Source organism: Aspergillus campestris, assembly GCF_002847485.1.
Source record: "Aspergillus campestris IBT 28561 chromosome Unknown P168scaffold_5, whole genome shotgun sequence".
NCBI lineage: Eukaryota > Fungi > Ascomycota > Eurotiomycetes > Eurotiales > Aspergillaceae > Aspergillus > Aspergillus campestris.
The window spans coordinates 292,606-304,742 of NW_020194340.1; the positions used below are offsets into that span (position 1 = coordinate 292,606).

General features: G+C 50.8%; 6 protein-coding genes across 6 annotated transcripts; 2 read left to right on the forward strand and 4 right to left on the reverse strand.

Moving 5' to 3' along the window:
• Positions 1–13: 13 nt before the first annotated feature.
• P168DRAFT_251463 (enoyl-CoA hydratase/isomerase family protein) lies at positions 14–1,355 on the reverse strand. The gene is made up of 4 exons (XM_024834271.1): positions 892–1,355; positions 706–816; positions 266–622; positions 14–199 (listed from the first exon to the last, which is right to left on the reverse strand). The coding sequence occupies exons 1-4, from the start codon at positions 1,194–1,196 to the stop codon at positions 52–54; spliced, it is 921 nt and encodes a 306-aa protein (XP_024693294.1). The 5' UTR covers positions 1,197–1,355; the 3' UTR covers positions 14–51.
• Positions 1,356–1,461: 106 nt separating this feature from the next.
• Positions 1,462–2,541, reverse strand: P168DRAFT_326500 (NAD(P)-binding protein). Its single transcript, XM_024841132.1, has 2 exons — positions 1,824–2,541; positions 1,462–1,771 (listed from the first exon to the last, which is right to left on the reverse strand). The coding sequence occupies exons 1-2, from the start codon at positions 2,371–2,373 to the stop codon at positions 1,638–1,640; spliced, it is 684 nt and encodes a 227-aa protein (XP_024693295.1). The 5' UTR covers positions 2,374–2,541; the 3' UTR covers positions 1,462–1,637.
• Positions 2,542–2,738: 197 nt separating this feature from the next.
• Positions 2,739–4,476, forward strand: P168DRAFT_137697 (uncharacterized protein). The gene is made up of 2 exons (XM_024832734.1): positions 2,739–2,774; positions 2,839–4,476. The coding sequence occupies exon 2, from the start codon at positions 3,065–3,067 to the stop codon at positions 4,316–4,318; it is 1,254 nt and encodes a 417-aa protein (XP_024693296.1). The 5' UTR covers positions 2,739–2,774; positions 2,839–3,064; the 3' UTR covers positions 4,319–4,476.
• Positions 4,477–4,712: 236 nt separating this feature from the next.
• Positions 4,713–5,922, forward strand: P168DRAFT_289575 (uncharacterized protein). Its single transcript, XM_024837033.1, has 3 exons — positions 4,713–4,959; positions 5,031–5,234; positions 5,320–5,922. Exons 1-3 carry the CDS (start codon positions 4,923–4,925, stop codon positions 5,514–5,516), a joined length of 438 nt encoding a protein of 145 aa, XP_024693297.1. The 5' UTR covers positions 4,713–4,922; the 3' UTR covers positions 5,517–5,922.
• Positions 5,923–6,168: 246 nt separating this feature from the next.
• P168DRAFT_267315 (uncharacterized protein) lies at positions 6,169–7,743 on the reverse strand (the record flags this gene model as incomplete). Its single annotated transcript, XM_024835034.1, has 2 exons — positions 7,268–7,743; positions 6,169–7,212 (listed from the first exon to the last, which is right to left on the reverse strand). The coding sequence occupies exons 1-2, from the start codon at positions 7,334–7,336 to the stop codon at positions 6,169–6,171; spliced, it is 1,113 nt and encodes a 370-aa protein (XP_024693298.1). The 5' UTR covers positions 7,337–7,743.
• A 1,437-nt stretch (positions 7,744–9,180) lies between these two features.
• P168DRAFT_251474 (DUF1793-domain-containing protein) lies at positions 9,181–11,775 on the reverse strand. The gene is made up of 2 exons (XM_024834272.1): positions 11,301–11,775; positions 9,181–11,183 (listed from the first exon to the last, which is right to left on the reverse strand). Exons 1-2 carry the CDS (start codon positions 11,437–11,439, stop codon positions 9,262–9,264), a joined length of 2,061 nt encoding a protein of 686 aa, XP_024693299.1. The 5' UTR covers positions 11,440–11,775; the 3' UTR covers positions 9,181–9,261.
• Positions 11,776–12,137: the final 362 nt, after the last annotated feature.

A 12,137-nucleotide genomic window follows, 5' to 3' on the forward strand; every position in this document is an offset into this window, starting at 1 on the left:
GACTATGAAAGTACTAGAGTATTGTTTCCATGAAGCTTCTGTGAAAGGAGATCACAGCTTCGAATACGCTTTAGCAATCTTCGCGGTGTCAACGTTGGCATCAGACCAATACTGATACGCAGGAGGGGCATCATCAACGGTACTGGTGAAGTTCGGCTTGCGTTTCTCAAGGAACGCATTGACACCTTCAATATGATCCCTATCATTCATCAGTACCATACCCATCAAATAATAACAACACCCAAGAGAAAAAGAGAGAGAATACCTAGACCCAATAAACCCCCCAAACACCTCTCCCTCCAACACATAACTCTCCTCCACCGTCGTCGGACCCCTCCACATCAACGCACGATTCACCGCACTCGCCAACACACTCACATGCTCCACCATATCAGCCGCCAGCTCCAGCGCGCGCGGCAACACCGCCTCCTGCTTCTCCAGCGTCTCAGCGAAGAGACCATCAAAGTGCGACGCCGTGCCGGGGAAGACACCACCGGTGGAAACGAGATACATGGCGCGGGAGTAGCCGATCAGTCGGGGGAGGAAGTACGAGGAGCCGGATTCCATGGTGACGCCGCGGCGGGCGAAGACGAGGCCGTATTTGCTTGTTTGGTGGGCGATTCTATATCATTTCTATTAGTATTGTGTTGTATTGCAAAGTTATTGCTGTTGTGGGTGTATATGAATGGTGTATGGTGTACGTACCTTATTGTTGCAGGAAGTGTCAACGTCAGACCTATACCTACAGCGGAGCCCTGCATGGCAGCGATGGTCGGCTTGCGGCAGTTGTGGATGGCGAGGGCGACGTCATGCTCGCTGTTGCTGTCAGGTTATCCCCACCTTCCATATACACACATACAGAGATAGCGGAGACAGAGAGAGAAAACAAACCTAACCCTCTTCACCATGTTTTTTCCCTTTCCAATCTCCAAATCCGCCCCAACGCAAAAAGTATCCCCAGCACCAGTCAAGACGATAACCTTTACGCGGTGGTCGACGTCGAATAGAGTGAACACACGGTGCAGGTCTTCGCCCATAGCTGGGGTAAAGGCATTGCGCTTTTCGGGACGGTTGAGAGTGACGACCACGATGGGGGTTGCGGTGGGTGTGCCGGGTGGGTGGTGGGAGAGTTTGATGTGGGTTGTTGGGAGGGATTCGTAGGAGGGGGGAACTGAGATTGCGGTGGTGTTTGGCATATCTGTGTTGTAGATGTTGGATAGATAGTTGGTGGGTGGATATGTTGATGGTAGGGAATGGGAGCGGAAGAGAAAAGGATGGGGAAGGAGAGAGGAGGAGGAAGAGAGTTTATATCCAGCACAGAATGGCTCTGTGATGGACTACTTGGTGAATTGGCTAGTAGGTATCCTTTGACGTGAATTAGCAGTGAATATGCAGTAAGAGTGATTGTTTGCAGTCTAAGGATACTATAGAGCTGGGTACCTGGTGTGACACTTTTATATACTGGTGCTACATACTGTACCTTACTGTTTTTCTTACCCAGTCAGTGCATGATAGAAGAACCACAGATATTGGGATCTCCATTATTAGTCTGACCTACCATATTCGTATTATATCCATAGAAAACCAGCTCGACATAAGAAACAAAAGAAAAGAGAGAGAAGAGAAAGGGAGAGAGATTACTTCCACTCATCCCTCCCCAACTTGACAATATCAGCCATCTCCAACACCCAATACTTCTCCGGCGCTTTTCCCTCTTCCACCATCCGCGCTGCCGCAACAGCAGCTCTACCGATAGTAGCTTGATCCTGGCCTGCATTCAATCAGTGTCTGTTCCAAAATGTACGGAGTAGACATCAACTTACCAATCCGATCCTGCACCCCCTGCCCCAACACACTCAAACACTCCACAGCCTTCTCCAACATCGGGGCCTTCGACTTCTCGCGCCCAATAATCATCCCCGGTCTCAAAATCACAGCATGCTCAAACCCCAACTCTCGAATAGCATCCTCCACTCCGACCTTCATCTTCGAGTACGGCACATAACCCGAGAAAAGCCCCCTCGTCCCCGCAGACGAAACAAACACATACGTCTTGACTCCCGCCTCCTTAGCAGCCCGCGCATTCTCAATCACCAGGTCGTGGTCGATCTTCCACTGATTCTGGAGTCCACCCGCTGCAGCTCTGGTCGTGCCGATGGCGTTGAAGACGGATGATGGTTTGGGAGAGAGCGTCGAGATCATGGAGCCCCATTTTGAGGGGTCGCTTTCTTGGAGGGCTTCGAGTTTGGGGGATGTAGCTGTTGGGAGGCGTCTGGAGATGGTCTTGATATGTGTGAAGGTGTCTGTTGTGAGGAGGGCGGCTAGGATTTGGGAGCCGACGGCTCCGGTAGAGCCGAATACTGCTGCTGTCATGGTATTATCGGTAGTATGATGGATTAGGATTGTGATGGTAGGATGCGGTGCTGCTGGTGTGATGGAATGGGGTTAATAATGCCGATTAGGTTTCCTTTATCCACGCGGCGCTGACATCATCCATGCAGGAACCTTGGCAGTATATTTATGTGTATACTATGGTTCTAGTAAACTATGTGAGTATACTATACGGAGTATACTACATGCTGTATCTTATAGAAACAACACTATAGTAAAAGGCTAGTATGTTATCCACTATCTGATGATCCAGTGGGTCCAGTTGAACCGTGCTGGCTTAGACGATTTAACCTCAGTTTAGCCTTGGCAGTATTTTCTAGATGAACAGGTCCTGGTGGATCGCTGCATTTCACTGCAGGTCATTTACTGCATTGTTTAGACCAGTATGTATGATACATGTACCTCAGCTCATGCTTACTGACCATTGTTTGCATCCTGCATCCATAGATACCGCACTGAAGACGCGCGTGGCTCCACCCCACACGCCAATAAGAACAAAATGCAGATAGGGCAGGGTTTTAAGATTATCATCAGCAATCTACAGTATGGAAGGATGAAAAAGCTTATCCTGGAATGACCCTGCCCTGCATCCTTGACTGGCATACCCTGATCTACTGGACAAGGAAGTTGGAACTCATTCCCGCTCGGCATCTCACCAGAATGCGTGGCCGCCATGCGTCCAGCGCTTGAGTTTACTCGAAAACAGAGACAGTTGATAGCCTCTTTTGCGGTGGTATATCTACTCTTGCTCTTGTTCTGCCATTCCAACTCTGCACGCGACCCGACGTCTTTCTTCTTCCAGCCAGATGTTGGCTACCGGCCACAGCGCAGTCTGCAGAGAATCGACGAGTCCATTCAGTACCTCTCCACTTTCAACCACTCGTTCACCCCCCATTCCACGGCAGACCAGACCGCGCCGACCAGCAATGTCGACCTCTGCATCGGGATCGTGACAGTCAAGCGTCCTCTCCAACAAAATCTCGACCAAACAGTCGGCTCCCTCCTGGACGGGCTCACCCCGACGCAGCGTCGCAGAGTCGTCCTCCACCTGCTCATCGCCGAACCCAACCCCGGCGACCACCCGACCTACCACCACCCCTGGGTATCCAACGTCGTCGACCGCGTCCTCACCTACGACGATGTAGATGCCCCGCAGTCAACCATCCGGCGCCTCGTGCGAAACAAGCTCATCAACAAAAAGTCCCTCATCGACTACAAGCTCTCCCTCGACGCATGCTACGACCACACCGACGCCCCGTGGATCATGATGCTCGAGGATGACGTTGTGACCCAGAAGAACTGGTACGAGCCGACCACGCGCAGCCTAGACCGCATCACAGAGTGGGACGAGCGCGACGCAGTCGCAGACTGGCTATACCTGCGCCTGTTCTATACAGAGAAGTTCCTCGGCTGGAACGCGGAGGACTGGCGAACGTATCTAGGCTGGAGCGTAGCCGCCGTGCTCTCCGCTGCCGTGGCAGGCATTACCGCCCGCAGCGGGCGTCCCTCCCTGCGCGCGGTCCTCACAAACCGCTTCCTCGCCGTGATCTGCCTCGGCTTCGTGCCTGCACTTATCGCGCTCTACTTCCTATCCGGTCGGGTGACCATGCACCCGATGCGACCGGGGATTCACCTCATGAACCGCCACGGATGCTGCTCGCAGGGCTTGGTCTTCCCGCGGCAGAAGGTGCCGCTGCTGTCGGAGTATATGCAGGAGTGGGCGGACGTGCGGCACTCCAAGCCGGTGGATACGGTTATCGAGCGATGGGCTAACGAGAACCGGTTTGATCGGCTGGCGGTGTCGCCGTCGCTGATGCAGCATGTTGGGGCGGCGTCGTATAAGGAGAAGAAAAAGGCGTTTGCGTGGGAGGGGTCACATCGGGTTTATGGGGCGCATGGGGTGTGGAGTATGAGTTTTGAGGGATGATATGGGTGAGTTGTTTTATTGTGTATTATGAGTATGAATGGTTATTGTATGATTATTGCAGTTCAATGATCTGGATGAGTGATAAGGGGGATCGCCATAAGAGTCGCTCTTATCACGAACTGTGCAGGGTCCACTCTGAACTGAAAATTTCATCTCCATATCATACTCTATACTATAGAATAGATCTTGTCCCCGAAAATGTTAAAGAATACATGAAAAAATTCAATTAATTTATTTATACCAAGCTAATGATCAATGTAAATGACCAATATTAAGAAACAATACCTTATCACAGCTGGAAAGTGGATAACAAACGTGATCCACTTCGCCCAGTAAGACTAAGAGCTCAACTAGACCTTTTTCTAATCCACTGCGGGCTCAACCTTTGTCTTGTCCTTTCTTTCCATTTCCTTTCATCCTCTGGTCTTGATTGAGCATTGTCGGACCTGGTTCTATCTATTCTTTGTCGTGCCTATCGAAAGGAGTCCCCTTTGCCACATCTCGGCATTCCTCCGAGCCAAGATTCTTTCCCTTTTTCTTTCTTTCTTCGGCGCAAACTTGGACCTTCATCCACCTCAACCACATCCACACACATACACTCACAATGGGTCGCATCATCTCCCACGGCCGCGGCGGCGCAGGTACTCCCCCTCTTTTCCTCCCATCAACCCTATATCAGTAAATCAGTCAGCTAACGCCCGTAAAATGATAGGAAATATGTTCACAGCCGAATCGTCCGCCCCGCCCCCCGACCTCGTCACCCCCACCATCAAACAAGAAGTCTACACCACCGGCCGCGGCGGTTCCGGAAACATGGTGCACAATGATCCGGACCATCCGGAGCTTGCGCGCGAGAGTCAGGATGTCGAGTCGCCGCCGTTGCGCGTGGAAGAGGCGGCTCATCATACTGGGCGGGGTATGTCCCCATTCCCACTGTCTTATCCAACGTACCCTTGGACAGGATATCTATAAAGATAGCGTGGCTAATATGATATCCACAGGCGGCGCAGCAAACATGTACATCCCCACCGCCGAAGAAGAAAAGCGAGTGCGCGAACAAGAGGAACAGCTACGACGGGTGCGCACGCAGGAGGAACAGCGTCTCCGTGAACAAGACGAGTATCTGCATCGTGTGAAGACGGAGAGTAAGGAGCGGGTGGCGAAGGAGGAGACGGAGAGTCGGGCTTCGTCGAGTTGATTACCTCTCTTCTTCTCCTTTACATTGTTTTTGTTCTATGGGAGGGGGGTTCTGAGATGGTAGGATGAGTAAAGAAGTGCTGCTGGCGGTGCTTTTGTGGGCTGTTGTTTATATCCCTGTTTCTTTGTGTTACATAGGGAGGTGGTCTGTTGTTGGTTTGTATGGTTCAGTTTGTTTATTTTGTGTTTTTCACTGTTTCTTTCATCTTATTGAGGGTTATGTCTTCAATGTCGGTGTCTTTGTTTATCGGGATATGCTAGACGGCTATCTCGAGATTGAGTTTCAATACTGTTAAGGTACTGCTGAAATATGACCTAATGACCAGATGGGTACCGCTATTGCTCAAGTCTAGTAACAGTGGTATAGTGGCAGAAATAGCAATAGCATTTAATTAAAGCTAAGAAATGTAACATCTAGTATAATATTAAAGAAACTCCATCATCAGACATAAATTGTATACTATCTACCCCTCATGCATTGCATGATATGAACATAATAAGTACTCAGCCATCATCTAAGTCTCAAAAGACAAGACAAGGCAAGACAAGACGAAGTCTAGCTCCCCCACCCTCTGTATCCTGCAGTCGAGACCAGCTCAACCTACCCACCCACCTACCTTCCAAGCAGAACCCAGAAGGAGAGAAATGAAGGTTCAAGGAAGGTTCACAAAAACCCCCGTCGCATCAACCACCCACCCACACGCACCCCTCCACTCACCCCCCAAAGCCAACCCACACTCCCGAATGATCCGCTCCCCCCACTCACCCACCCACCAAGATGCGCGCATCGCATGCAGTATCACCGCATAATGCGCGAGCAACACCAGCGCGAACGGCCTTCTTGAGCGCACGAGAGCGAGAAAGGCGGCTGGGACGTGGTAGGTCCATTGCATGGTTGATAGGGGAGTTTCTTCATTGTTGCTGCTGTGGAGTAGGGTTTCGAGAGAGGAAGCGAGGTGGGTTATTGTTGTGGTGTAGGTTGATGCGGGGTGGGAGGGGTCTTGGGTGGATAGGGTGTTGTTCAGTCTTGTGAGGGCGGTTATTGCTAGTTGGGAGGTGTTGGGCATGCGGGCGTCGTGGCTGGATGGTGGGCGGGGTGAGAGGGGGTTGAGGGGGTTGTCTTTTGTGATGGAGTTGTTGGTGGCTGTTATGGTGGGTGATGAGGTTTGGATGTGGGTGAGGATGTGGCAGAGGTTGTCGATGGGGTTGTTGTTGGATGATTGCATTGTCAGAGGCAAGGCGAAGGAATATACAAGGTCGATATGGCACATGGCGAATACAGCGTCGCATGTAGACTTGTTGAGGGTTTTGACTGCCTTTTCGAATCCGCACACGGCCTTGTTATAGTGACTCTGCGCCGTCGTGATGTATTCCTCTTTCGAATGGTCATCGCCGGTAGAAGCGACGTGAAGGGCGGACAGCGCCATAAGTCCGTGTGTGAGGAAGGGATGGGCAATGGCCTCTTGGGGAATAACAGCCTGCCAGGTTTTCTCGACGGAGGTGCTTGTGGCGATGGAGCGATAGGTTGCGGTGCACCATTGGAGGGTGAGTTCGAGGTCTTGCGTATTGGGTGTTCCAGCGAGGTCGATAGCGTCGCTATAGTTGGATGGGGAGGTGGCAGACGGTGTCGATGGAGAGTTGATCATGATGGTGGATGTCATATATCTGAACTTCGCGCTGCGAGGTAGAGAGTAGCGCTGACAGGGTCAGTATAAGTGAAAATATCGACACAAGTACAGTATCGTGTCATACCTTGACGTGTCTCTCGTCGCATTCTAAACACCCATACTGCGACAGCCTACGCGATGGCTGTATAGGCATTATAAGTAGTTAATTCTGCTTCCAAACAAGAATCGAGCAACACCAGCGGAACAGAACAGGTATAAGTAGTCTGCAGACAAGCTGGCAGTATAACTAACGGCGCTATGCTCGGGCACTTGATATATCTGACGCTTGATTTATTTGACGCTTGATTTATCTGACATGAGTGCCTCGCAGTAATTGATAGGCGAACATTATAGCGTACACGCATATGTATATAGGAGCTAGATGACCAAACCAGTAATTGCAATAAACGAGTAAACCAGTAGATGCAGCGCTTGGACCACTGAATCCATCCCCACAGGGACATACATGGGATAAGCAGGTAGGCTATTGGATGAAAGCATCAACTGCATTGTCCTTTCTAGGGAAAAGGTCAGCAATCCAGTGGCCAACGCGAATTAAACATCCCTGTCAGTCGGTATACAAGAGATTGAGAGGGAATCCTGACCTGAACGGGATGACCGATGGGACTATTGATAATAATTAATTATAGCAGCCAGTCCAATCTGCTGCTTCTGATCATTGACCCATCTGGGTTAGGATTGTTGCTAGCTGTGGGGCAGACTAGCGAGATGAGTTGATCTTCTCGTCATGCCCGGTTGAGACAATCCTTTTACTCTTTTGGGTAATACTACTTCTTGGATATCTATTGATCTTTTCTTGGCTGTCAGATCTCGACTCCACATTTTGTCTCTTTTTCCAGTTGACAGTATGATTGACATCACGACAAGTTGATCTTTATTATGAGTGACCTTGGTTATAATGTCTACTACAATCAGACATTATCAGCAGTCCTGGTACGGAAAACACCGTTGCAAGAAGACAAAGAATATTCCACTATGCGCCAACTAGCCTACATGGCCCCAGGATCACGATCCTCCAGGATCTAGTGCCATAACTGCTAATCTGTCGTCTTCCACAACGTGTCTCATCAAGACATACAGGGTTGTGATTATACTGTTGGCAGCTAACCAGATAACCAACTAACCAACTGTAAGAGTCATTCATGTCAGTCACTAACAGCTGTATAATATGCACGAGGGTCTCCCTTATCTTGTTTAGGAAACGCTCCCTGCAGGATGCGAGGTAAATACAGCATCAACTACTATAGGCCAACGCTTTTACTCAATTCGTCCTGGTCTATGCAGAGGAGCAGATAATAGCACACGGAGCTACCCCAACAAGGGAAATGCACATCTCGCATCAGCTGTTGTCAATATTAAGCTAGTGAAGTATATGAGAGTACCACCGCTACGGTCTGTGTGCAGCCTTATACAGTGCGTGATTTATTTATTCTACTTTGAGGTGAGCGGTTTTATCTAGGATAGTACCAACATGTGCAGGTTTCTTAGGCTAATCCATTTCTTATTCCCTTCCCTTGTAATCTCTGTTGGAACTACAGCCAAACATCCAACAGAGAGACCTTGACCTTGACCTTAACCTTGGACAGCTAGGAAGTCACACAGCAGGTGATAAGTCCCCAATAACCAACAATGTATCAACCTTACCCTCAGTCGTACAAAGATCGGCAGTGCATCTCGGCAACTGGCATTGGTTTTTCTTAAATGAGTGTAACCTGGAAATACTTCAGAATAGAATAGCATTAGTCCTGGAATGGGAACGGAACTATTACGTGTGGATGTACGTATTTGAAAAAAAATGAGTGTTGGTTTTATTATCCCCCATAAGAGCTAGGTGATTTAGTTGACGCAAGGTGATGGTCGGCTTTCAGTCTATGTTTATCATGTCTGTTGTACACGTGGTGAGGTTTACCTTTACAAGGTGACTGACTGCGTGGACTACTGTCTAGATAGATCTTGTTCCAGGTCTGTGCGATCATCTGTTTCTCGATTGAGTCAAACAAGATATAAGCTAATTCACTCATTCGAACTACTCGCTAAAAGGATAACATAGACTGTCAATCAACCAGTCCATAAATTCTTCCCATACAACGCCAAAAGCGCAAAGTGGCTGCCCAGAGCCGGTCTCGCGCGGAACGCGTAGTAATCCCCCGCCTCGCCCTCATCATTATCCGCCACCCAATACCGATCGGAGAATGGCGCGCGGTTGCGCCCGTTGGAGATGTACGCGTGCATGTCTGAGATGAACATCTCGCGGGTCGCTCCGTCCACCAGCGCCGCCCCGTACCCTTGCCAGTTGGTCTGGCCCCAGTCGAGGTCGCCGTTGAGAGCCAACCCCGCTTCTTTGCGGACCGTCGGGTAGAAGTCCGTGGTGATGTTGTACACCTCCTCTGGGAAGACGTTCAGGCGGAAGAGCCGGTCGGGATAGTGGTTGTAAACGAGGAACCAGGTGTCGTTGCCGTATTGCATGACGAAGAACTTCCCCTCCGGGTCGGTGCCCAGGCGCTCGTGGTACAAGGCCTCTGCGATCTCCCTGCCGTACTCGATGTAGCCGTTCTCGCCTGTGAGATGGCTGTACAGCGCCAGTCCGCTGGCGGCCTTCATGGCCAGGTTGGTCTGGTTGGCCATCGCGCCGAGGGCATCGTTGAGGGACTGCTGCTTTTCCGGATACTTGCCGTGGACCTGCAAGTAATCGGCGTACTGCTTCAGCAGGTCGGCGTACTCGGTCGACATGTCCTTCTTGCCAGTGGCATCCTGGTAGCCATAGATCATGATGATGACGTTTCCGGTCTCCTCCACGGGCATGTACTGCCCCTCGGGGTCGTGGCCGGTTGCATTGGGATAGTGCCGGCCCAGATCGTGCACCGCAAACTCATCCGGATACGCGTCGCTCACCATGTACTCGAGGACGGGCTTCATGAGGAGCCGGATGTAGTCGGGGGTCAGGGCGTAGAACACCGGAAACGCGGCGTACATCACGTCGACCGTGTTGATGTTGCCGTTGCTGGAGATCTCTTTGATGAACGCGCTGGCTTCGGCCGTATCCATGGTGTCGTGCGGCACCACGATCTCAATGCCTCCGTAGATCTGAGCCACGGACAAGGCGAGAATGTCCGAGTACTTGGCGCCGTAGGACTTCACGCCCCACTCCTGGATCATGCGGTCGAATTTGACCGACTCCTGGGCCGCATCTTCGTAGTCGTCCAGGAAATATGTCACAGCCGAAATGGCCGTTGGATATCTTGCTCGATAGTATCCAGTCCGGAGACCTCCGATGTAGTTGATGGCTTTCTCGCGGAAATGACCGATGGCAAATCTGACGGAAGTCTCTCCTTTGGCTTCACCGAGGTCATGCGCGAAAGCGACGGCACCATCGGCAGACCAATCAGCGACAGTGTTCTTGAGAACCCCGTTCTTCACGAACTGCGATCGGACAGTGGACGTGGGTCCCGCCTGGGTTGACAATTTGCTCTTTCCTGATGGACGGCTAGCATATACCGTTTCGCCCCACAAGGCCTGGTTTTCTTCATTCTGCGAAAAGGTGGCTCCCCCTACTGGATTGACATGGAACGCAGATGTCGTGCCATTGTGGGAGGACCGCCAGTCCGCCTTGTTGGGCTGACCGGTCCACGAGGAATCGATATCAGAATAAATCTGAACCTTACCCTTGCCCTCACCGACAGTAACGGTGAGGTAGGCAAAAGGCAGGGACTGGCGTAGAAGATTCTTTGGGGAGATTGGAGAGAAAAAGTCCAGCGTGATGGTGCGCGATCCGGCCGTGAGGGTGAACTTGCTGTGGGTAGATGTGTAACTTCCCCCGGTGACAGTGGCTGGCTTGACACCCTCCAAGTCATCAGTCACTCCAAACAGACTGTACGCTTCTCCATCTACCCGGGCGATGATTGACCATGTCAGATCGTTTCCAAACCAAAACTGCGGAGAGCTGGAGGGTAAATTGGGCGCAAATTCCCCGGGAATCCAGACTACCAAGGGTCAGCATACAACAACTCAACCAATCACACTGTAAGCTGTGACTTCAGAACAGGTGAAAAGGTAGAAGGAATGGAATGTGTAGAGAAAGAAATAAAAAAAGAACTGACCAGACAGGTACGGAGTACGGACAGCCAATGGATATGATGGAGGCGTCAGAGGCGTAAAGGATGGAGCAGCCGACGTGATGGACACAAGAGCAGCCACCACGACTGCCCATTGGGCCGTCAACTTGGCGAAGTATCCCATAGTATGTTGTGGGCAATGTGAGGATCAGAACAATCCAGAGTTACAACCATAAAAAATTCGGTCGCTGCGACTCTCTACCCAAACAGCAACGTTTGAAGGTCGATCCTTCCAAGGGGCTGGGGTGGTACAAATACCTTTCCCTCCATCCCCGTCCTAGATATGCGGGCTGCATTCTCGCGAGGAGATCTCCATCAGGCCCAACAACATCTCGGCACAATGAATCTCACATCCCGCAGACGGCAGGGGAAAAATTGGAGAAACGGGCATGGAATGGACCAATGGTCTCTTGTGATGCGCGAGGGGGAGGGACCATGCGGGTCATGAGGCGCAGTCAATGCGATGATAGAGAGAGGAAGGAGGAGGAAGAGGAAGAGTCGGAAGTAAGAGAGGAGTTGGTTTGTTTGTTTCTCACTAGTTGCATCTTTAAGGCTTACAAGTATCATCCATTTGATCCATCTGTCCAGCTCAGTCTCCACATCACTCTCACTAACTCGGTCAAGCGGCGATGCAAGTGCAGATCACACAAATCATAAGGACCCAGCACCTCCACCCCTCCCAGAGCTAGAAATTCTATATTAACTATTATCAGCACGCCATTCCTTGGGTGACATGCGACTCCGACTTTTGCTCGATTCACCTATGAGGGCAATCGTGAGTCAAGGTAACACCGGACATCCTTGAGACTCTCCCAATAAGAG